Source organism: Eulemur rufifrons, chromosome 20 (genome assembly GCF_041146395.1).
Source record: "Eulemur rufifrons isolate Redbay chromosome 20, OSU_ERuf_1, whole genome shotgun sequence".
Taxonomy (NCBI): domain Eukaryota; kingdom Metazoa; phylum Chordata; class Mammalia; order Primates; family Lemuridae; genus Eulemur; species Eulemur rufifrons.
The window spans coordinates 52237321-52258521 of NC_091002.1; the positions used below are offsets into that span (position 1 = coordinate 52237321).

General features: G+C 64.6%; 1 protein-coding gene across 1 annotated transcript in view; it reads left to right on the forward strand.

Moving 5' to 3' along the window:
• The first annotated feature begins 4273 nt into the window (after positions 1 to 4273).
• Positions 4274 to 21201, forward strand: part of MYT1 (myelin transcription factor 1) — a 42132-nt gene continuing 25204 nt past the window's right edge. The window contains exons 1-9 of the mRNA XM_069495952.1: positions 4274 to 4328; positions 5277 to 5307; positions 9367 to 9429; positions 10151 to 10398; positions 12236 to 13099; positions 15587 to 15721; positions 16370 to 16460; positions 17572 to 17685; positions 20325 to 20539. Coding sequence (XP_069352053.1) covers positions 4274 to 4328; positions 5277 to 5307; positions 9367 to 9429; positions 10151 to 10398; positions 12236 to 13099; positions 15587 to 15721; positions 16370 to 16460; positions 17572 to 17685; positions 20325 to 20539 — 1816 coding nt within the window. The remainder of the gene's footprint in view (positions 4329 to 5276; positions 5308 to 9366; positions 9430 to 10150; positions 10399 to 12235; positions 13100 to 15586; positions 15722 to 16369; positions 16461 to 17571; positions 17686 to 20324; positions 20540 to 21201) is intronic.

The window sequence follows — 21201 nt, forward strand, 5'->3', positions numbered from 1 at the left end:
ATAATGCTCCACGGGGGGCCTCTCTGTACCCGAGGGAGGAGGCAGGTCTGTCCAGCGGCAAGCGGGCTGCTCAGTGCACGGAACGTCAGGCGAGTCTCAGACGGGCCGCAGGACATCCTCCAAAGTGGGAGGGCGGATGTCCCTGCAAGGAGCCAGGGAGTGTTGCGATGGCCGCTTTGGGGTGGGCAGGGTGAGGGCACGTAGTTGAGCCTCCGAGATCCAGAGGATGGAAGCAGGATGTGCACTGGGGCTGCGGAGGTAGCAGGCTCCCACGTCTCTGTGGGCTGCACCGCACACAGGTGTGTGCTCGAAAGGGAGGGAGGGGAGGCCGGGCGCCGTGGTCACACCTGTGACCCCAGCACTCTGGGAGGCCGAGGCCGGAGCATCGCTTGAACTCAGGAGTTCGAGACCAGCCTGAGCAAGAGCAAAACCCCATCTCTACAAAAAACAGAAAAACTGCCGGGTGTGGTGGTATGTGCCTGTAGTCCCAGCTACTCGCGAGGCTGAGGCAGGAGGATCGCTTGAGCCCAGGAGTTTGAGGCTGCTGTGAGCTACGATGGCGCCACTGCACTCTAGCTGGGGTGACAGAGTGAGACTCTGTCTCAAAACAGAAAGGGTCGGTGAGGCCCTGTAGGCAGGCAGCAAACAGTCCCCTGGAGCGTCTGGGAAGGAGCATGGATAGCGCTCAACTGTTACTCGTTAACCCTTCGCGGAGCTGTCCCCAGTGGTGGGAACAGGCACCTGCGTTAATGCCGCCTGCTGTGACGGCCTCACAGCGGGGACAGGAAAGTGGCTGCTGCCCTTGCGACACGGGCCACAGGAGAGCAGCCAGACGGTGGCCCTTTCCCCTCCCTGCCCTCCGCTGGGGGAGCAGAGACTGGCCGTGGTGCTGACCAATCTGCTCCGCAAGTTTGTAGACGCCCAGCTCGGAGGACCGGTCTTGGCCAGGGGAGCGTGCACACAGGTCTGGAAGAGGGGCTGGGCTTTGTCGCCTGTCCTGGTGCGAACCGTGTGTATTTTGAAAAGAAACTACGTGATTAATGTTGACTTTATTAAAAAGAAATACAAAACAGAACAAAGCAAAGCCATCCTCTCTAGGAGACTACTTTTGTATGGTATTAAGAAAGCGAGTTACATGAATGGACGAAGAGACAGTTCTCCCTGGTTAACAGATGTGGCGAAACACGACGTACTTGCATTTGTAAATTATTCTCCTCCCCACGGTTCTCGCATTGGAGGCAGAAGCACTGAAATATTAATCAGACTGTGAGACGCTGCCGGTGGCAGAGTCGGCAGAGAGCCGGCCTCGCTCTCAGAGATCGCCGGCCCGGCGACGACGGCGTGAGGTTGGCCTCTTTCAACAAAAGGGCCTTTTCACCCTCAAGGGAGGGACTTTGAATTATTTGTGGGCTGCACAAAAACAGGGACCTGGTCGGTTTGTGCTTGGAACAAGTAAATGGTTTTTTAAAAATCAACTAGAGGCCAGGCGCGGTGGCTCACGCCTGTAATCCTAGCACTCTGGGAGGCCGAGGCGGGAGGATCGCTTGAAGTCAGGAGTTCGAGACCAGCCTGAGCAAGAGTGAGACCCTGTCTCTACTAAAAATAGAAAGAAATTATATGGACAACTAAAAATATATATATAAAAAATTAGCCGGGCGTGGTGGCACATGCCTGTAGTCCCAGCGACTCGGGAGGCTGAGGCAGGAGGATCGCTTGAGCTCAGGAGCTGGAGGTTGCTGTGAGCTAGGCTGACGCCACGGCACTCATTCTAACCTGGGCAACAGAGTGAGACTCTGTCTCAAAAAAAAAAAAAAAAATCAATGAGAAATTGAGAAATGCTGCGTTGTCTCTGCACCACTTAGCTGCCCTTCCAGGCACGGCTGCTGTGGGGGTGCAGACAGAAGGCCTGGGGGTCTGGGCACCCATCGTGAGGCAGGAGGACAGCAGAGAACCCAGTTCCCAAGGGCTTCGAGCTCCCCTGAAGAGGAGGATGATGCAAGTCGCACAGTGCTGGGGTCACCAGCTCCGCCCAGGTGCTGCCTGTGGCCGGCACAGCCCATCCCAGCAGCCCAGAAACCGGTTCCCCGCTCCATGGTTCCCCGCTCCGTGGCTCCCCCGCTCCGTGGCTCCCCCGCTCCGTGGCTTCCCCGCTCCGTGGGTTCCCCGCTCCGTGGCTCCCCCGCTCCGTGGTTTCCCGCTCCGTGGCTCCCCCGCTCCGTGGGTTCCCCGCTCCGTGGCTCCCCCGCTCCGTGGGTTCCCGCTCCGTGGCTCCCCCGCTCCGTGGGTTCCCCGCTCCGTGGCTTCCCCTGCTCTGTGGCTCCCCCGCTCCGTGGCTTCCCCGCTCCGTGGCTCCCCGCTCCGTGGTTCCCTGCTCTGTCCCAACTCATCCAGCTCTTACAGACTCGTTCTCATATTAGAGAGCCTGGTTTTCCTCCCTCACGTTCCATTTTTTCCCTTTCAAAATCAAAGCCGCATGCACTGAAGAGAACGTCTCACTATTGGCCGTTGGGTGCGGATACATTGCAAGTGGGAAGGTGCTCCACAGAGTGGCTGCCGCAGCTGTGGGCTCCGTCAATGGGCCCTCACAGGCCGCAAGCAGCGCCCACCACGCATCCCGCAGCCCCTCCATTCTCTGCTCTTTGAATAATTTATCTGCAGGAAATCCAAATTGCCAAGGCACGCTTTAACCTAGCAGAATGCTTGCCAATTTCTCGGGAAAACTGACGCACACAAAAAGGCTGCAGATTGCATTTCAGCCGAACGCAGCACCCGGCAGTCGGACGCACCAGCCCATTGTGCGGCCGCGTCGGAAGGCGCCGCGCTCGGGCTCACGCAGACGACGTTTGAAGGCTCCTAATGTAATGAAGTCCCGCGACGCCTGCTCCTCTCCTCACTTTAAATGGGAGCCATGGGCCCGTGGGGAACCTCTGCCGAGACAGGGAAATCGCAGTAATTGTCTTCTGTTCTGGAAGGCGGCAGCGAACGCACGGCTCACGGCACCGGGCCCCCAGCCCGGAGCCAGCAGGTTGCGTAAATTACCCAGGTTTTGATTTTTCTTCCTTAACAAATCACGTGCATCCGTGTGCGTTGGTGCCACCACACGGGGGAGGTTCGCTTTTCATCTTACTAATTGGGGGAATTCCTTTTTCTTTCTTCCCAGGTGGTACCGTAGACATTTGTCTCTTGCTGGCTCTTAGGGACTAAACCCCACTTAAGACGGGGCTGCTGAGCCCCTCCTGCCGCCTCCCTCCTCCTGCTGCTGCTCCCCCCGTCCCTCTGGCAGCCTCACACACGGAGCCTGGGCGGCCCTGGCGCCTGTGGCCTGGGACAGGTGAGGATTTGCTGCCTCACCTTCCCGACCACGGCTGACGGGTGGCCACGCTGGGCTGCTCCCGCCCGGCTCCTGGCGGGTATGGAGCGCTCCCCGCCTGGCCTCTCCCTGGGAGAGGACCGTTTGGCACAGGGCGGAGTGTGGGATTTTACCTCCTGCCCAGATCTGTCACGGGCGACATAGGTCAAGGATTCTGCGTGATGCCCTGTAGCTCCCAGGGACCCGTCTGCGACCGTGGTCCCCAGGCTTGTCCGTTCTGTGATTGTCACCTCCTGAGGAAGCTCCCTTGACTCCCTTGCGGGACAGTGTTGTGGGCAGCGTCCCCATGGGGCCTGGTCAGAGTCGGGCAATGTGGGTGGGTGGGGGCCGGGGGGCTCAGGCAAGGCGGCCGGACCCCAAGGCTGGAGGCCACAGGGGCTGGGGCTCCCCAGACTGCCTGTTTCCGACAGGGTGACCCTCGTGTGCCGGGCACGGTGCCTTCTGCCGAGTAGCACTCGGCTCGCCTGGCACCGCTGGTGGTGACGGGGTCTGTGGCAATGACCGCCCTGGTCCCTCAGCATCGGCCACACCAGGGGGCAGCGAGCGTCGCTCCTCCCCAGGCCAGGGGACCCTCGTGTTACAAGACAACATTCTCGAGATTCGGTGGGGCCGGCCCCAGCTCCAGCTCTCGCCGGCAGCCGCACGCCCGGGCGTGGTGGGAGGGGCGGGCAGGACACGCGAGCCTGGCAGCCTCTGTCCAGCGTCACCTCCCCACGGCCTCCCACCTGCGCTCTTGGCCCCGCCCTGTCCTGTCCTGGGCGCCCACCCTTGGCAGTCGGGGCCACAGAAGTAACTTCACCTTCAAAGCTCGAGCCAGAAAATGGCCAGACGACCCCGATGGTTCTGCACTTGGAAGGCGCAGGCTGGGTTCCCGTTAACAGCGCGGTTGTCTTTTGCTTGCAGATGAGCTTGGAAAATGATGACAAGCGAGCTCGCACCCGGTCCAAGGCCCTGCGAGGTGAGTACGCCCCTCCCTCCTGGCCGGGTCGCGAGCCCCAGGCCCTTGGCTGCCGCCTTCTCTGACGCCGCGAGTGCCGAGTGCCGAGTGCCGCGGCCGCCAGCAGGTCCCGCAGGAGGACTGGCCCCGTGGCGCAGCACCTGCTCAGGGAGACCCTCAGCCTCTTCAGCCGCTTCCGCCCTGAGGGCTGCCGGGCTCTGCAGCCGGCACCTGAGAGGACCCCTGAGGGGCTTCGGGCTGGACACCCCCGCTGGGGCCAGAGATGCGGAGACAGACCCAGCTCTGCAGAGCGGGGGCAGCAAAGCTCAGTCAGGAGACCCCTCTGCCCCCAGCCCTCCCCTCTGGGAGGTCCGTCTTGGTGCCGACGGGGGCTGGGACGGTGTGGGGCGTGGAGGGGCGGCCGGGGCTCTGCTCACTCTGCTGGGACGCGAGCCCCACCCCCTTGGCCAGTCTCGCTTCTCTGGCACCTGGGGGGCTTCCCGTTGTGCCCGTGGAGTGGCCAGGAGGTCCGGGCACCTGTCACAGGCCGTGCCCCAGCCCTGGCCGGCCACGTGACCACGCGTCCTCTTGTCTGCCCAGCTTGGACTGCTGGGGGGCTTCCTGGCAAAGCTGATTCTGTCTGCAGCTGGAGAGCGGGATGCGGCCCTGCCCCTGGGGGCCCAGAGGGCCTGTCGTGGGGGACGCTTGTTCCACTCTGCAAAACTGCGAGGCCCCCAGGGGAGGGCCTGGCGTGAGCCCTGGCTGCGAGAAGCAGCTCCTGTCCTTGACCTCGGACACTGTAGGGTCAGGCAAGGGTGGGGCCCTGGAGAAACAGTCCAGTCCCCCCGGGGTCACCCCAGTCGTCCGTGGTAGACCTCAGCTATTCGACGTAGTTTGTGCTGTTAAGGCAGCAGGCCTTTGAAATCCAACCTCCCGCGAGCGTTTTCCCTGTTTCTCTCTCTCACCCAGGAGCCCCGGAGGCCGCAGCCGCAGACCTCAGGTAAGGGTCGTCCTGGGAGCCCAAGCACTGCCCTTGTGCGTGTGACCCTGTGGGGCCCCTAGGTGTCCCCGGTGGGGTCTTCCCGGCTTGACCAGACGCCCTCGGCAAGCCCCTGTCCCCGGCCGCTCGTCCGGCCACCTTGGCTCTTCCTCTGCCCTTCTTATCCCCGTCCTGGCCCCGCCATGGGATGTCCCAGCCTCAGGGCGGGACGCAAGCGTGCTCACGCCTGGCCACCACCAGGACCCGGACTGTCACCACCGTCCCCCGAACCAGGAACAAGGCACTTTCTTGGTGGAATCTCACAAGGGCTTCTGTGCCTGGCGGCTGGAGGCCCAGCGTGGCCAGAGGTGGGAGAACAGGGTCTTCTACATCCTGAGTCTTCCGGGACTCGAGACGCAGACGCTGGTTTTGTGCCGATGCTCTGGCCGCCTGGGCTCCGTGACTGTTTGCTTCCCACGTCTTGGGGCAAAGATGCTCAGTAATCTGTGAACAAACCCAGGGTGGGTTGGCTCCTGCAATCAGGGAAAGGAGGACCGCAAAGTTCACCTCGCAAACTCGCACGGAGGTGGGACATGAGACAGTGTCCCCAGCCCTGAGGCTGCAACTCAGGACGGAGGGCGAGGGGTGTGGCCCGGGCGCCCTCAGCCCCCAGCTCTTCCGTGGCCGCTCGTTTCAGTCTGGGTCTCTGGGAACGTCGCGGAGGCACTGCCTGACGGTGTCATCGTTCCGTGTTTAGGGTGGGGTTTAAAAGAGCTACGTCACCTGCCGTCCTCCTGGAAGCCCAGCCCGGGTCACAGTGTGGGGCGGGGGGTGAACTGCAGCCGAGCCGGGCCACACTTCCGGCCCCAGAACCCGCAGGACCAGCTCCCTGGAGGGGAGACACCCCCCGAGGGCTGAACTGCTGGAGAAGCAGAGATTACGGTGTCGGTGTCGCCTGAGGAGGTGCCACCTGGCATCTGCCTGGGGACACGTGGGGGGAGGGGCTGGGGGGCCACAGGCACGGGAGGTGCTTGCGCCCCATTGACTCAGAGTGTCACAGCCCAGTGTCCCCCGCCCAGCTCACCCTCCCTCGGCCGGCCCGGGGGGAGCTCCCAGGAAGACCCCCGTGCTCTGGGCAGCTGCCCGAGCCGCTGCCTTGACCTCTGGGGGCGCCGTGCTTCCCTGTGCCCCGTGAACGCTCTGAGGGCCCAGGAGAAGAGACGGGTTCGTGGCTTTTCCCTTCGTGCCAGTGGGAGGACTGAGGTGCCTCAGCGTGTGCTCTAGCAGGGCTGCACCTGCTGTCCCCAAGCCCTGGGTGGCCCCGCTAGAGGCCAAGGTTAGGGAGGAGTAGGCGGGGGCTGGCGTCTCCGCGCTGGGTGGCCCTGGCTGTGGGTGCTGTCGGGCTGTTCGGGGCCGTCGCCAAGTTCAGGAAGAGACCACACCTGTCCCCGATTCCTTGCGCCTGGCCCTTCTGCTGGGGCCTCGCTTCTTGTGCCCACAGCCGGCTCCGCCCAGAAAACAGGAGGGAGTGGGGGGTCTTGCGTCTGCCCCGGGGTGGGAGGGAAGCAGGTCCCTTCGGAGGGGGGTGGCCGAAGCACAGGCTCCGCGCTGGGACCCCGATGCCCGCTGCTCACGCCCGGGTCCCTCACGCTGCCACGCGGGTGCCTGCTGAGGGCGGCCGTGAGCCGTGCCCCCTGCCAAGCCGCGCCCGCATCCCTGAGGCCACCCTCGTCACTCGGGGGAGTTCAGGGTCGAGCTGTCGAGGGGCAGGAGAGGAATCCATGGTCTGTCCCTCCGCCCACCGTGGGGAGGGCTCTTTAGGCCTGGAGCCCCCGCCGCTCCCTCCCCTGCAGCCCGGCCCGAGCACACGGAGGAGCACATGCCGCACCGCGTGTGCGCGTGGGAGCACCTGTGTGCGCCGCGAGGCCCGAGGCGGACGTGTGCCGGCATGAGGAACTCTGGGGACCCCGGCCGGGTCTCCTGTCCCCTCTGCCCGCTGCCCCTTGGCTGCTGGGTGGGACCAGGCGTCCACGGGGCTCCGGCTCCCTGTCCCTGCGTGGCCTCATCAGCTCCTCGCACCTGGGCTCAGCCTGTCTCGCACCCGCAGAGGCTGCGGCTGGAAGGTGCCGGCCCACCTGGCAGGGGACCAGGACTCTTCTGAACTGGGGACAGAGGAGTGGCTTGGAGCAGGTGACGTGTTCGGGGGTAGTGCCAGTCCCCACAGGCCTCCATGGCAGCTGTCACCTAATTGCCTGATTAACTCAGTGATTAATCGACTAATTGGGACCTCAGCTTCAAATCCCCAATAACAAGGAGCTTTTTGTGAAAAGTCTCAAAGCTAGTTCTTGAGAGAGTGAAAGCAAGTGTGGGCCTGGAATTCAGAGTAGACTGGGGGGCCGTGGCAACCCCCTCCGTTTGGAAAGGAAATCAGCAGTGAGATGCGTGAGGTGCCCCCTCCCCCTCCCTCCTCCTCCTCCCTCCTCCCTATTCCTCCTCCCCCTCCCTCTCCCCCTCCCCCTCCCCCTCCCTCTCCCTCCTCCTCCTCCTCCTCCTCCTCCCTCTCCCTCCTCCTCCCTCTCCCCCTCCCTCTCCCCTCCCTCTCCCTCCTCCTCCCTCTCCCTCCTCCTCCTCCCTCTCCCTCCTCCTCCTCCCTCTCTCTCTCCCCTCGCCCCTCCTCCCCCTCCTCCCCCTCCCTCTTCCTCTTCCCTCCTCCTCCTCTCTCCTCCCTATTCCTCCTCCCCCTCCCCCTCCCTCCTCCTCCTCCTCCTCCTCCTCCCTCTCCCTCCTCCTCCCTCTCCCTCCTCCTCCCTCTCCCCCTCCCTCTCCCTCCTCCTCCCTCTCCCTCCTCCTCCCTCTCCCCCTCCCTCTCCCTCCTCCTCCCTCTCCCTCCTCCTCCTCCCTCTTCCTCCTCCTCCTCCCTCTCTCTCTCCCCTCGCCCCTCCTCCCCCTCCTCCCCCTCCCTCTTCCTCTTCCCTCCTCCCTCCTCCCTCTTCCCTCCTCCTCCTCCCTCCTCCCTCTTCCTCCTCCTCCTCCCTTTCCCTCCTTCTCCCTCTCCCTCCTCCTCCCTCTCCCTCCTCCTCCTCCCTCTTCCTCCTCCTCCCCCCTCTCTCTCTCCCCTCGTCCCTCTTCCCCCCTCTCTCCCCTCCCCCTCCTCCCCCTCCTCCTCCCTCTCCTTCCTCCTCCCTCCTCCCTCTTCCTCCCTCCTCCCTCTCCCCCTCCTCCCCCTCCCTCCTCTCCCCCCTCCCCCTCCCTCCTCTCCCTCCTCCCCCTCCCTCCTCTCCCCCCTCCCCCTCCCTCCTCTCCCTCCTCCCCCTCCCTCTCCCTCTCTCTCCCCGCTCCCCTCCCCCTTCCCCCTCCCCCTCCCTTTCTTTTCTCTTTTTTAACACATTGAAAATCAGCACTAAGATCGGCCACGGTGGCCCCACCATGGGAGGCTGCAGGGAAGGTCCTCACTGGAGCCCCCACCCGCCCCACGGCCGCTGTCGAGCTGGGGGTCAGGGTGGGGCCTGGCTCCACACACTGTTCCCCCTGCACTGTGGGCAAGTGCGGCTTGTGTGGCCAGCTGGGCCCCGTGGTCCTTCCTGCCCTGGGCCGGTGGCTGGGGTGAGGGGCACCCCTGGCGCTGGGGTTAGGGGCACCCCCGGCAGACAGAGCAGGGGGTGCTGCCCCCAGCGGCCACGGGCCCGGCAGCGTCAGTGACAGGCGTGGGGAATTTGGTGCTCCTGCCTTGGGCGCCGGCCAGACTCGAGCGAGCGCTGAGCCCTCTTTCTTGAGGGTGCCGTGTTCAGGGCCCCGCGAGCCTCGTCCATGGGGCCCTGGAAGCCCGTTGGCAGCGGGCAGAGCACCTGTGTGGCAGCCACCCGGGCGACTGCGTCTGTGTGAGGAGCCTTATACCTGCAGATCCCTAACTGAACACACTCGTAGAACTCTAGGAGCCATTCATTTATTTAAATGGGGCGAGTTATTTCATTAATTTTTAGCTGAGCACAGTAGCCGTTCCGAGACGGAGATAATCTGCTCCCCAGGGCGGGGGTCTGGGGTGGGCCCTGCTGTCAGGATGACCTCTCCGCTTGTCCCCAGCTGCCCCACGCCGGGATGCACAGGCTCGGGACACGTCCGGGGCAAGTACTCCAGGCACCGTAGGTAAGAGGCCCCCCTCCCTCCCCGAGACCCCACCCCTGCTCCGGACTCTTCTGTGGATTGAAAACCTCCCATCTGGGTCCGAGGCGGCTGAGGCCAGGCCGAGCCACCTCTTCTGTGCCGCGGGGCCTCCCCCTCGGCCACGTTACCGTGGCGCCTTCGTGGTGCCAAGCGTGGCTGTGGCCTCCCCGCGCAGGGGCAGCTAGACTGCCCGGCCCCCAGCTCCGCATCACGGCTCTCCTGTCGGCCGCTGCCAGGACCAGACGAGTCCTCCGGGGAGGCTCAGGGCGGGCGTGGTGCAGTCAGCGCGGCCTCTGGCCCTGCTGCTGGGGCGGTCGGCCTGTGCCGGTCTCGGAGGGCCGGTGTGGGCACGGGGGGCTGCGGGGGTGGGGGGGCAGGACAGGCTCCAGGCGGGAGGCAGCGGGCCAAGATCAGATCAGGGTGCGCGTGGACACCGGCCGGGCCTAAGCCTCGGCTCAGACGGGTGTGGACCTGGCTCGCGGCAGCTGGGTCTTCCCCGCGCGCAAGCGAAGCAGGAAATACAACCTAAAACACAATCGGGAACTTTTAAACGTGTACAGTTAGATGTAAAAATTCAGACAGATCAGAGTCTGGGGCTTCTGGCTAGGAGTGGCTGCAGGGGCGGAGGGAGCGGGGACCCCCGGGAGGCGCACGGGGGTCTGCGGCCCCAGCCGGCTCCTCCACCGCCCACGCCTCCCTCCAGTTTGCAGAGCTGCCCTCTGGCCAAGAAGAGGAAGCTGGAGGGCGCTGAGGCCGAGCACCTGGAGTCCAAGAGGAAGTCGCAGCCCCTGAAGCTGGCTCTGGACGAGGGCTTTGGTGTGGACAGCGACGGCAGTGGGGACACCGAGGTGAAGGACGCCTCTGTTTCAGATGAATCGGAAGGAACTCTGGAGGGGGCCGAGGCCGAGATGTCTGGACAGGAGGAGATTCATCGTCCCGAGCCAGCTGAAGGTGCTTTGTCGCCCGCTCTGCCCCGGATAAAGGGTACTTAGTGTGTCCTGGAGAATGCAGCCTGTGAGCGGGGAGGGGCGCGCTCTGGGCGAGAGAAAGCGCTTCCCGAGAACAAGGCACGTCTTGTCCTGCCGTGAGCTGGGCTTCCTGGGAGAGCGGCCTGCCCGCGGGCCGGGTCTGCGGCGCGTTTGTGTGCGAGCCCTGTGCACATGCGGGACACGGGACAGACGCAGGACGGGGGGTGCGCAGCTGTAGCGTGTTCCAGCAGGTGTGTCTGCCTGCGTGTGCGAGGGACAGACACGGCTGTGTCTCTGTGTGTCCCTGGTGGGGTCTCAGACCCCGTTCTGCCTGCCCCCCCCCCCCCCCCGTGAGAGCCGCCCTGGGGCAGGGCTGAGGGTCACTCACAGGGGGACGGAACAGCAGGTGACTGAGGACCCCCTGGGGCTTCTGAAGGTGGGCGCCTGGGAAGCCCCGAGGGGAGGGAGGGAAGTGGAGGGTCCCACCAGGACTGGCCGTGTCAGGGTGCCTGGCCCTCGGCAAAAGCAAGTGCAGGATTTCAGAACCAAGCATCATAGTGAATTTTTAAAAATTATTTAAATAAAAAAGTAACAAAATTTAAACAAAATAAAAAGATAGAAAAGGATTTAAATTAAAAAAAAAAAAAAAAAAAGCAGGCACAGGAGCCCCTGAGACCGGGAGGGAGGCGTCTGTGTCCCCTGAGAGCCCTGCAGACCAAGGCGTCCCGGGGCCGGGCTGAGTCTAAGGCCCAGTGGCCCAGCAGCCCCCCGGCTCCTGGTGTCGCCTGGCCTTGAAGGGTCTGAGGAGTATTCGCATTTTATCTCTGAGGCCAATCGAGGCAGGTCCTGCCGCCTCCCTCGCTCCTGGGGCCCTGAGTCAGTGCGGCCCCTGGAATGGAGGCAGCCCTGGGTTCCAGGTGGAAAAGGCACAACTAGCCTGTGTCCTCGCAAGGAAGGGCATTTGCAGCTGCAACGTGAGCCCTGGGATTAGCCTCTTCCCCCCGAGGGGCCGGGCCGTCCCGCCACTGCCGGGGTGCGGGCCCAGGAGTCCTTGCGGATGATCCCACGGGCCTGCCTGTAGTGGGCACCCACTGTGTCTTCGTTATTGTGGTTAAAAGAATTAAATTTGGGCCCCTTTAAAATAAAAGTTATTTACTGCTTTTCTTTTTTTTATAAATTTAAATTTTTTTGTTTTTAGAGACAGGGTCTGGCTCTGTCACCCAGCCTGGAGTGCGTTGGTGTGATCATGGCTCACTGCAGCCTCCACCTCCTGGGCTGAAGCCGTCCGCCCACCTCAGCCTCCTGAGTAGCTGGGACTACAGGCGTGCACCACCACACCTGGCTACTTTTTAAAATTTTTGTAGACACGGGGGTCTTGCTATATTGTCCAGGCTGGTCTTGAACTTCTGGCTTCAAATAATCCTCCTGCCTCAGCCTCCCAAAGTGCGAGCCACCAGTGATTTACTGCTTTGCAGTTATGAAGTAGTTTTTGAAAATCCTATTTGCTCCATTTTACGAACGCCGGTTCATCTGACTTGAGAAAGCTCATGTAATGGGGGAAGAGCATTAAGAAAATAAATTAAAATGATTCTCAGCTTTAAAAATACATCAGCAGCCATGACCTACCTCCTAAAATAAGTGCGCCATGACATCTGGGTTGGGGGGGCAGACAGAAACGCCCGTGCAACCCCCCACAGGGGGCTTCCTTGTCTTCCCGGGCCGGGCCGCGGTGCTAGGACTGGGAGGCGGGACGCGGGGAGACCTGGGGACTCCCCCTGTGCTCTCCTCCGCGCCCCCATGGCGTTTCTGGTTTTGTGCAGGAAGGAGCCCCCTCAAGTCCCATTTTGGATCCAGCCCCATCAGCGGCCCCACTGGCTCCTCCAAGGGCAGCTACGGCAGCTACAAGGGAATCATCGCAGCTTCTCTGCTCAACTTGGGCCGAATCGCTGAGGAGACCCTGGTGGGGGAGGACCTGGGCCAAGTGGCCAAGCCGGGCCCCAGCATTGTGCACCTGCTCCAGGAGGAGGCCGTGGAGGGAGCCACCAGTGACGAGGGGGAAAAGGACCTCTTCATCCAGCCGGAGGACGCAGGGGAGGTGGTTGAAGTCACCAGCGAGCGTTCCCAGGAGCTGTGTCCCCAGTCCCTGGGGGATGTGGCCAGTGAGGAGTCCAGCAAGCAAAAAGGCATCCTGGGTCACGAGGAGGAGGAGGAGGACGAGGAGGACGAGGAAGAGGAGGAGGATGAGGAGGAGGAGGAGGAGGAGGAAGAAGCAGAGGAGGAGGAGGAGGAAGGGGAGGAGGGCGAGGAGGGGGCGGCTCCCGATGTGATCTTCGAGGAGGATGCCTCCCACGCCTCCGCCCAGAAGGCCCCTGAGCTCCGGCGCCCAGAGCCGCTCAGTCCCAAGCCCGAGTACTCTGTCATCGTGGAGGTCCGCTCGGACGACGACAAGGACGAGGACGCAGGCTCCCAGAAGTCGGCGGTCACGGACGAGTCGGAGATGCACGACATGATGACCCGGGGGAACCTGGGCCTCCTGGAGCAGGCCATCGCCCTGAAGGCCGAGCAGGTGCGCGCCGTGTGCGAGCCGGGCTGCGGCCCCGCCGAGCAGAGCCCGCTGGGCCTGGGCGAGCCGGGGAAGGCGGCGAGGCCGCTGGACGCCATGCGGAAGAGCTACTACGGCAAAGGTAGGGCAGGGCGGGGCCTGCACAGCCACCCGGGCCCCGCGGCAGGGACGGCCGCCCGCCCGGCACACGCGTGTCGCAGGCTGGGGGAGGGGAGGGCGGACACGGCCAGACCGTGGCCGGGGGCCGAGGAAACGGGCTCGCGCCGCTGTGCCGGGGGTCTGGACAGGGACGCAGAGCTGACACGTGGCAAGGAACCAGGTGGCAGAGGGGGGTGGCAGGGACAGTGACCCCACCACAGTGGCCGCTCACAGCAGCACCTGCCGCCTTTCTGGTCCCTGCCCCCCGCCTGACACCTGTGGCGGAGCCCACACTGGCTGCCTCCGGCCCTGGAGAGCTGCTTCCTGTAGCCGGGCTGGGCCTTCTGACCCCCGGGGAGGCTGGGACCAGCGGGTGGCCGTGAGGCGTGTCCGTCTGTCCCTGGCTTGTCTGCAGGGCGCAGCCTGCTGCGGGCTGTGCTCCTGCGTCTGGACTCGGCCCTAACTAGTGCAGGGTGTGGGGGCAGCACCCCGGCCTCGCGGGTGTCGCCTGAGGACAGTCGACCGCAGCTGTGGTCGCAGGGCTGCTGGGAGGGGCCCGGGCTGGCTGATGTGGCCGGGGCGCCAGGGCTGAGCACGGCCCCCTGGTGACCAGCCGTAGCCACCACGGCTACTTGGGGTGTCCGGGTCTGGGCAGCACTGACTGCCCATCTCAAGGACCTGCTAGGCCCAGGGACGGGCTCAGGCTGCAGGATTCGGGGTTGGCCAGGGGCCGCTCCCCACAGAGCCAACCTGACCACCAGGGGGGCCAGGTCTGCGGCAGGTCAGCTCTGGCCCTGTGCGCGCCACTGGGACTGATACCGAAGCCCCCCTGACCTGGACACTTGGCCTCCATTCTCCTAAGACCAGGGAGCTGCTCTGACCTCAGTCTCTTCTTTCCCTACCCCTAGTCCGGCCTCTCCTCTCTCGGTGGGTTTGGGCGGTGGGAGTCCCTGGTGCTCTTGCAGCGATGCTCTGGGGGGGGTTCGCTGGGACCAGGCAGGGAGCAGATGAGCAGGGGGACAGGCACTGGGTGACCCAGGTGCTGCAGCCCGGAACTGAAAAGCACAGGAGACGCAGACTTGGGACGACCCAAGGACGCACCGAGGTCACGGGAGAGACAGACTCGAGTGACACACAGCTCGAGGGCTTCGTAGCCCGGAGGGTTGGTGGAGACACGAGGGACCCATTTTCGGGGGACACCGTGCATCGAGGGGACACAGGCGGGGTGAGATGGCCCTGAAGGGTGGCTCTGGGGGACGCCCTTCAGGGTGACACAGCTGGGGCGGCTGTTCGGGGACTCGGACGGGGCAGCACCGTCAGGCCCAGGGCTCGAGGGCCGTAGGCACAAGGAGACACAGGCTGAAGGTGCGGCGACTCGGGGACAAGAGTGGAGGACCTGGTGTGGCTGGGAGTCTGGGTGTGGCACGCTTGGGGACCGCAGGTCAGGGCAGACTGTGGTGGGACAGTACGAGGGGCACGGTCCCCAAGTGACAGCCAGGCCCGGGCGTCTGGAGACTCGGGCCTGCGGGGAGACGTCGGGCTGCCCAGACGCAAGGTGTCCTGCCTTCGGAAACAGACTGTGAGGGCACGGCGGGGACAGAGCCTCGGGGTGACGCAGGTGGCTGAGCCGAGAGTGCCAGGACGTGCCAGTCGGGCTGTGGGGACAGTGTGGGGGGACGGGTTTCGGGGGGCTGACGCTGGGCGCAGACGCAGCGAGAATTCTGGGCAGAGGCTGGGGGCAGTGGCAGCAGCTCAGGAGGCAAATGTTGGGCACAGATTCGGGGGCCCCTCGGGGGCCCCCCCGTCCCGATGGGTGGGCGTGTGGCTTCCCGTCCCCAGGGCTCCTCCCTTGGGAGCCCGCTGCTGGGGTCTGAGTTTAGCTCTGACTCTGCCGCCTCCCGGGGGCGTCTTTCATCCACAAGGAGCTTCTCTGAGACGTCAGCTTTGCCCTGAGGACGCGTCCGTGTCCCTCCCGGTCCCCACGCTCAGCAGGGACCTCCCTGGGCCTGCAGACGCCAGACGCCAGTCGCGGTCGGTCGCGGGGACTTGGTGTCAAAGTTCTGCCCAGGCGTTTCTTAGTCACGCAGCCTTGGGAAAAAGGCTCTTCCCCCCTTGGTCCTCCGTGTTCGTCAAATCCCACAGACGTCCCCTGGGAGGGACGTTGCCTGCGAGGCCTCCACGCTGTCGGCAGGAGGAGGACGAGGAGTCCAGCTGCCGTCTGGACTGTCGCTTCTAAGCGCTGTGCAGCCACTCTGTGGGGCAGCCGGGCGCTCTCTGGCCTTCTCCACGCAGACAGCCTGTGGGGGTCTCCAGGGTCATCTCGCTGTCCAGCCCCCGTCCCTTTTCGAGCTCCGGGGCAGGTCTCTCCCTTCTCTCTGGACGGCCCGAGTGAGGGGCCGAGCTGTTTCTGCCCCTTCTCCGCCCACCACGCAGCTTCCTGGCTCCCACGGCTGCGTCTTGTGTGTTTCAGACCCTTCAAGAGCTGAGAAGCGTGAGATCAAGTGTCCGACGCCGGGCTGCGATGGCACTGGCCACGTGACTGGGCTGTACCCTCACCACCGCAGCCTGTCTGGCTGTCCCCACAAGGACAGGATCCCCCCCGAGAGTGAGTCGCGCGAGCCGTGGAGCTCAGGGCCGTCTGTGGCGTTTGGGTGGTGTCTGTGGGCAGGGGTGGCTGCCCAGGGCCTGTCCCTTGTGTTTGTCCAGCGGTGTCTGCAGGCCCCGCGCCCCAAACCGCCTGAAACTGCCCAGGCCCAGGCTTGAGCCCCGTGAGGCTGAGGACACGCCGTCTGCCCGGTCGTCCACCCAGAGACGCCAGCCTGGGTCAGGGCCCCTGAAAGACGGCCACAGACACAGGTCGAGGGGAGGGGACGGGCCAGTGTCCCCCCAGCTGGAAAGGCCCAGGTTTTCATGTAGTGACCTCTGTGTTCTGGATGCTCAGAAAATGAATGCCCGCTCTGGTTTCCAGGCTGGAAGCAGTAATGTTGAAAATTACGTTTAGAGGCGTAAAACACAGAATGAGACGTTTTAAAGCTGAGTGCAGTTACTGCCACAGGACGGGGGCCCACGCTGGGGGGGCGTGTCCTGACCAGGCTGAGCGTGGGGGTCCCGGGGCTGGAGCCGCCTGGGGCCCTGCTCCGCGAGGCCTGTCCCCAGCTGCGCAGAGCAGGGCTCTCCCCTCCACGCTGCCCTCCCGCGGCCGCGCGCTCACCGGGGCCCTCACCGCGTGGCTCCCTCCCCGGTTCTCTTGCAGTCCTGGCCATGCACGAGAACGTGCTGAAGTGCCCCACCCCCGGCTGCACGGGCCAGGGCCACGTGAACAGCAACCGCAACACGCACAGGAGGTAGGAGGGCCGAGCTGAGCCGCGGGCACCGTGGGCGGTGGGGGCGTGTGGGGGCTGGTCTGGGCCTGCAGCGTGTGTCCTGCCCAGGCCTTGGGCCCTCACCTGGGACGCGGCCCCCCTGCCAGGTGGCCCCCGAGTGCCGCCCTCCTCCCTGCCCGCTGCCCGAGGGTGGGCGTGAGGTCAGGGCAGGCCTGGGGCGGGAGGGGGCTGCCCTCGGGCAGAGCAGGCCCCAGAGGTGCAGCACCCGGTGGCGTTGCTGCCTGCACCCCGGAGAGCTGGGGGGTCCCGAGAGACAGGAGGGCGGCTTGCAGGGCAGTGAGCGCGTGCTGTGTGGAGGGGTCTCATGTGCAGAGAGCCAGGTGGAGGCCTGTGTCCCGCAGTCCTCGCAGAACCTCTGCGCGTCAGCGGACACAAGCAGGAGCCTCTCGGCGGCCGGGGTGCTGCTCTGGGCCCCCCGGAAGGGAGGCTCGTTTCCCGTGACGAGAAGGGACCTCACCCCGGCCCACCCGAAGTGCCAGGGGAGGCCGTGGCCTCTGTGGGGTGTGCCTTTGCCCCGGGGGTGCGTGCTCAGCCGAAAGGGCTGCCAGAGCTCTGAGGCCCCTTCGTTTGACGAGAGGCCAAATTCCCCATCCCGGCACCTCCCCAGGCTGGTGAGGGCTGCCCAGGCCCCTCGGGTGCAGCTGCCGCCCGTCTGAGACTGAGCACTTTCCTGGCGCCCAGGTCGTGGCCTGGGTGGGGCCCTGGGCTGAACACGAGCCAGAGATGGTTCCAGACTCTGGCCCTGGGAGCTGGGGAGGGGGAGGAGGGAGGCGAGGACCCAGGCAGGGCGGCATCTCTGTCCAGAGCTCTGAAAGCCTTTAGCATGCGTGTCATTGGCCTGGAATTTCCCGAAACAGAGACTGACTGGGTGGCTTGTGCTCTGAGGGCTCGAGGCCAGAGCCGGAGGGGAAGCCCGTCCTGCAGAACCGACAGGCCGGTTCCCGGCTCTGGGCGTCCTGCGCGCCTGGAGCCCGCACGCCTGACCGTCCTGCTCCGAGACCCACACTCCGCCCCCCGGGTGGGGCAGGCCTGGAGAAGAAGGCTCAGGTGTCCCTCCTGTTCCTTCCTCTAGCTTATCTGGCTGTCCCATCGCTGCTGCCGAAAAATTGGCCAAATCTCATGAGAAGCAGCAGCCGCAGACGGGAGACCCCTCCAAGAATAGCTCCAATTCTGATCGAATCCTCAGGTGAGTGTGAGGAGCCGTGGAGCTGAGCAGGCGACTTCCCAGGCTCCCCCAGGCCGTGCCCACGCGTGTGTGAGTGTGTACGTGCCCCAGGGTTCCCCCCGCCAGGCTCGGAGCTCGGGGCAGTTTCGGGGTCACACTGGACGGAGTCTAATGCCCGCCACCTTTGGCCGAGCCGCCCCCCAGCACCAGCACCTGCACGCCTGGCCCGTCGTAGCTGCAGGGCTCTCTGCCTCCCCAAAGGCGTCTGACGTGACCACGTGGGACCACTCAGGGATTCGTCTGTGGGGCTCCGGTCCCCACAGGAGAGAGCAGGCTGCGCCAGACAGGGCCACGGCCGTCCCGGACGCATCCCTTGCTGGCCTCCCCTGCCCCGGGGTAGACCCTCAGCCAAGGCGGGGGGTGGGGCGCAGCCCTTGGTCCCCAGAGTGCTCCCTCCTTTGTGGCCCCGAGGCTCTGAGACAGCAGGGGACATGTGTGCACATATGTGTGTAGGGATGCGTGTTTGCATGTGCACATGTACAAGTATGTTCACACGTGTGTGAGTGCATGCGTGTGTGCACGTGTAGGCTTGGCTCTCAGCAATGAGGGGACTGTGAAAACCGTTCAGAATGCATCTGGTCGGTGTCCCCTCCCTCCACGTGACACTGCGAAGTGCACGCTACAAATATCCCAAGACCGAGAGACCTGCCCAGGGCCACCCTGCCCGGCCTGCCTGGCTTCAGGGTCCCTACACAGTGGGGCCGGTCCCGCCCACGAGGCGCCCCCTGCCCGGGAGGACGTACCCCCCTGCCGCTCCCCGTCTGGCTGAGGAACCAGAATGACACACACGTCCTCCCTGGCTCTCAGACCCCTGTTCCCTGTCTGTCTCCCCGAGCAAGAGTGCGGAGGGCCTGGCAGGTGTGACTGTGAATGGCGGCTTAGTCCCTCCCACCTGGCCCCGTCCCTCCCGGGCACCTGCCTGGCGAAGACCCAGCCAGATGGCCTTGGTCGCTCACCCTGGCTGTGCCACGCCCTGGCCCTTGCCTGGCCTGCTCTGGAGGGTCCCTCAAAGGTGGTCCCACACGTGCTCCACGGGGCACCTCCCGTCCCAGCCACGGGGCACCTTCAGCCCTGCGAGCCCCGGCTGGCTCTCACGGTGGCCTGACGCCTCCTTTTCCCTCCATCTGATCTGCTGCCTTCCAGCTGCCTGTCAGTTGCCACTTCAGTCTCTCCCTTGCTTTGATCTAAGTCACTGGCAAAATGTCACACGAGCAGCTTGGCCTGGGTGTGAGGCTGGGTGGGCCGGAGACGGGGTCAGACAGGCTCCGCCACGGAGGCTGCACGCCCTGGGACATCGACAGTTTGTCACCTGTAAAAGGAGGACAACACACTACAGGGCTGCTCACGTGGCTTAGGTGACACTCTGCCCCCCAGGCCACGGCGAGCTGGGGACTGTGGCCGGGGGGAGAGCCGCCCGCTGGGCTCTGTGGGTTCTGTCTGGCCCGAGTTCCTCGTGTCGTGCCCTGGGGTTTGTCCTGCGGTGCCCACTGGCCTCACTCCTGCAACTTTTCCGGATGCTGCCGGGCCAGGCCCTGCCCAGGCTGCCCGCCTGTCTCGGGGGAGGGGCATACACCCCCCGTGGTGCCCAGTTTTCCCAGACCCTTCAGAGCTGGCCCTGTCGGAGCCTGGTGGTCCCTGGTGGTGCTCGGTCCACACCGACGTCTGGTGGCACCTAGTTCCTTGCAGGCCTCACTGTTGGCGCCTTCTCGATCCCATTTATTGCACCCTTTCCCGACTGAGGTCCGTGCTTGGGGCAGACAGGACCCTCTGCCTCTCTGGGGTGACGAGACGGAGCCTCCTGTGCCCTGTGTGGTCACCAGCCCCACCGCCAGTCTCCCTTCCCCGCCTCCTGTGCCCTTGTGCCGTGTCTTCATGCCGTTTTCTGTGCACGCAAGAACCTTCGGTCTCCCAAGAGCTTTGGCAACAGGGAACTGAGGGCTCGCCGTGGCCTTTGCGTGCCTGTGGTCTCGCTGTGGCCTTTGCGTGCCTGTGGTCACGGCACACCAGCCTGGCTTTCAGCAGAGAGCAGCTGAGGGCGGAGTCCCCGGCTGGTGGGGAGCCAGCAGGGACTGGCCCCGAGGCTGCTCCACAGAAACGCTCCTGACCCGGCCAGTGTCCCCTCCAGCTAGCTTCCCACCTCCCGCCCTGCCGGGGAGTTCTAGGATATTCTGCTGCTAGAATTCTGGCTCGGAATGGCTTGCCGTCGTCCTGGGCTGTGCCGCGGTTGGGGTCCCCGCCGACAGCTCACACCAACTGTAGCTGAGTTGTCTGAAACCTGCTTTCCTAAGTCCTGGGAAAGTCTCCGGGGCTCCCACCTCCGCTAACGCTGCCAGCCTGACAGGCCATGGTTTCTCTGAGGTTCTGGTTGCTTCCTCCCTGCAGGCAGTTCTTCCTCGCGCAGATCACAGGCTGCGCCAGGAGCCCTTCCCTCCGGGCGGTGAAATTCTGACCAGGCTTTAGCGGTGGGATGTGTGTACCCCTGGGTCCCCATTCTCTCAGGGCCCCGGGGGGGCCGTGCCTGGGCCAGGGATGGTGTCTGGGGGTGGCACCGGGTCCCTGCATCCCCTCCTCACTGGCTCTGCCCCTGTCCTGCACCCCAGGCCCATGTGCTTCGTGAAGCAGCTTGAGGTCCCTCCGTACGGGAGCTACCGGCCCAGTGTGGCTCCTACCACGCCCCGGGCCAACTTGGCCAAGGAGCTGGAGAAGTTCTCCAAGGTCACCTTCGACTACGCAAGTTTCGATGCTCAGGTTTTCGGCAAACGCATGCTTGCCCCAAAGATTCAGACCAGCGAAACCTCACCTAAAGCCTTTCAGTGTAAGTTTGGGAGAATTGTTGTTTCTCTTCCTGCGCTGCTCCCGGGAGCAGCAGGACTCGAGGGCCGTGGGGAAGGGCCCCTCGAGGAGCCAGTAGGGGCCTCTGCCTTCGCTGGGGGACCAGGGTGCAGGCCCGAGGCCTTAGCTGTCCCGGCGGGCACGGTCACGGCTGTCCTGGGGGACGTCTCGCCCGCAGTGCTGCTGCCGTGTTCACCATTGACTGTTACGTGTCTCCTGATTATCATGGGCCCTTTATGGGCACGTGTGTCCAAGACTTAAGGGTAACTTCACGGAGGGGGTTTGCCCTGAGAGCCCCTCTCCTGCCCACCGTCCAGTCCCGCACGGCGTTGTGCCCACTGCCCGCCCTGCTTGCCCGCGTGGGGCGCTCTTTCTGGGCGTTACTGGTCGCGTCAGCGACAGATGTTCTGGGTAGTTGTACCGACCGAAACAGTCCCTACGAATCTTCGAGAACAGCCCTTCTTGTCTTGTCTTGTCACTCGGCGCAGTAATTTGTGCCATAAGCCTCGTAGCCCTGGAGAGGCCTGTGGGGTGGAAAAGGGCCCCAGCGACCGCGTGAGAGTGTCCCCTCTGGGTGGGTGTTGTCACCAGCGGTGACAGGGATGCGCTTCCCACGTGTTGATCGTAGCAGCACCGATTGGCGCG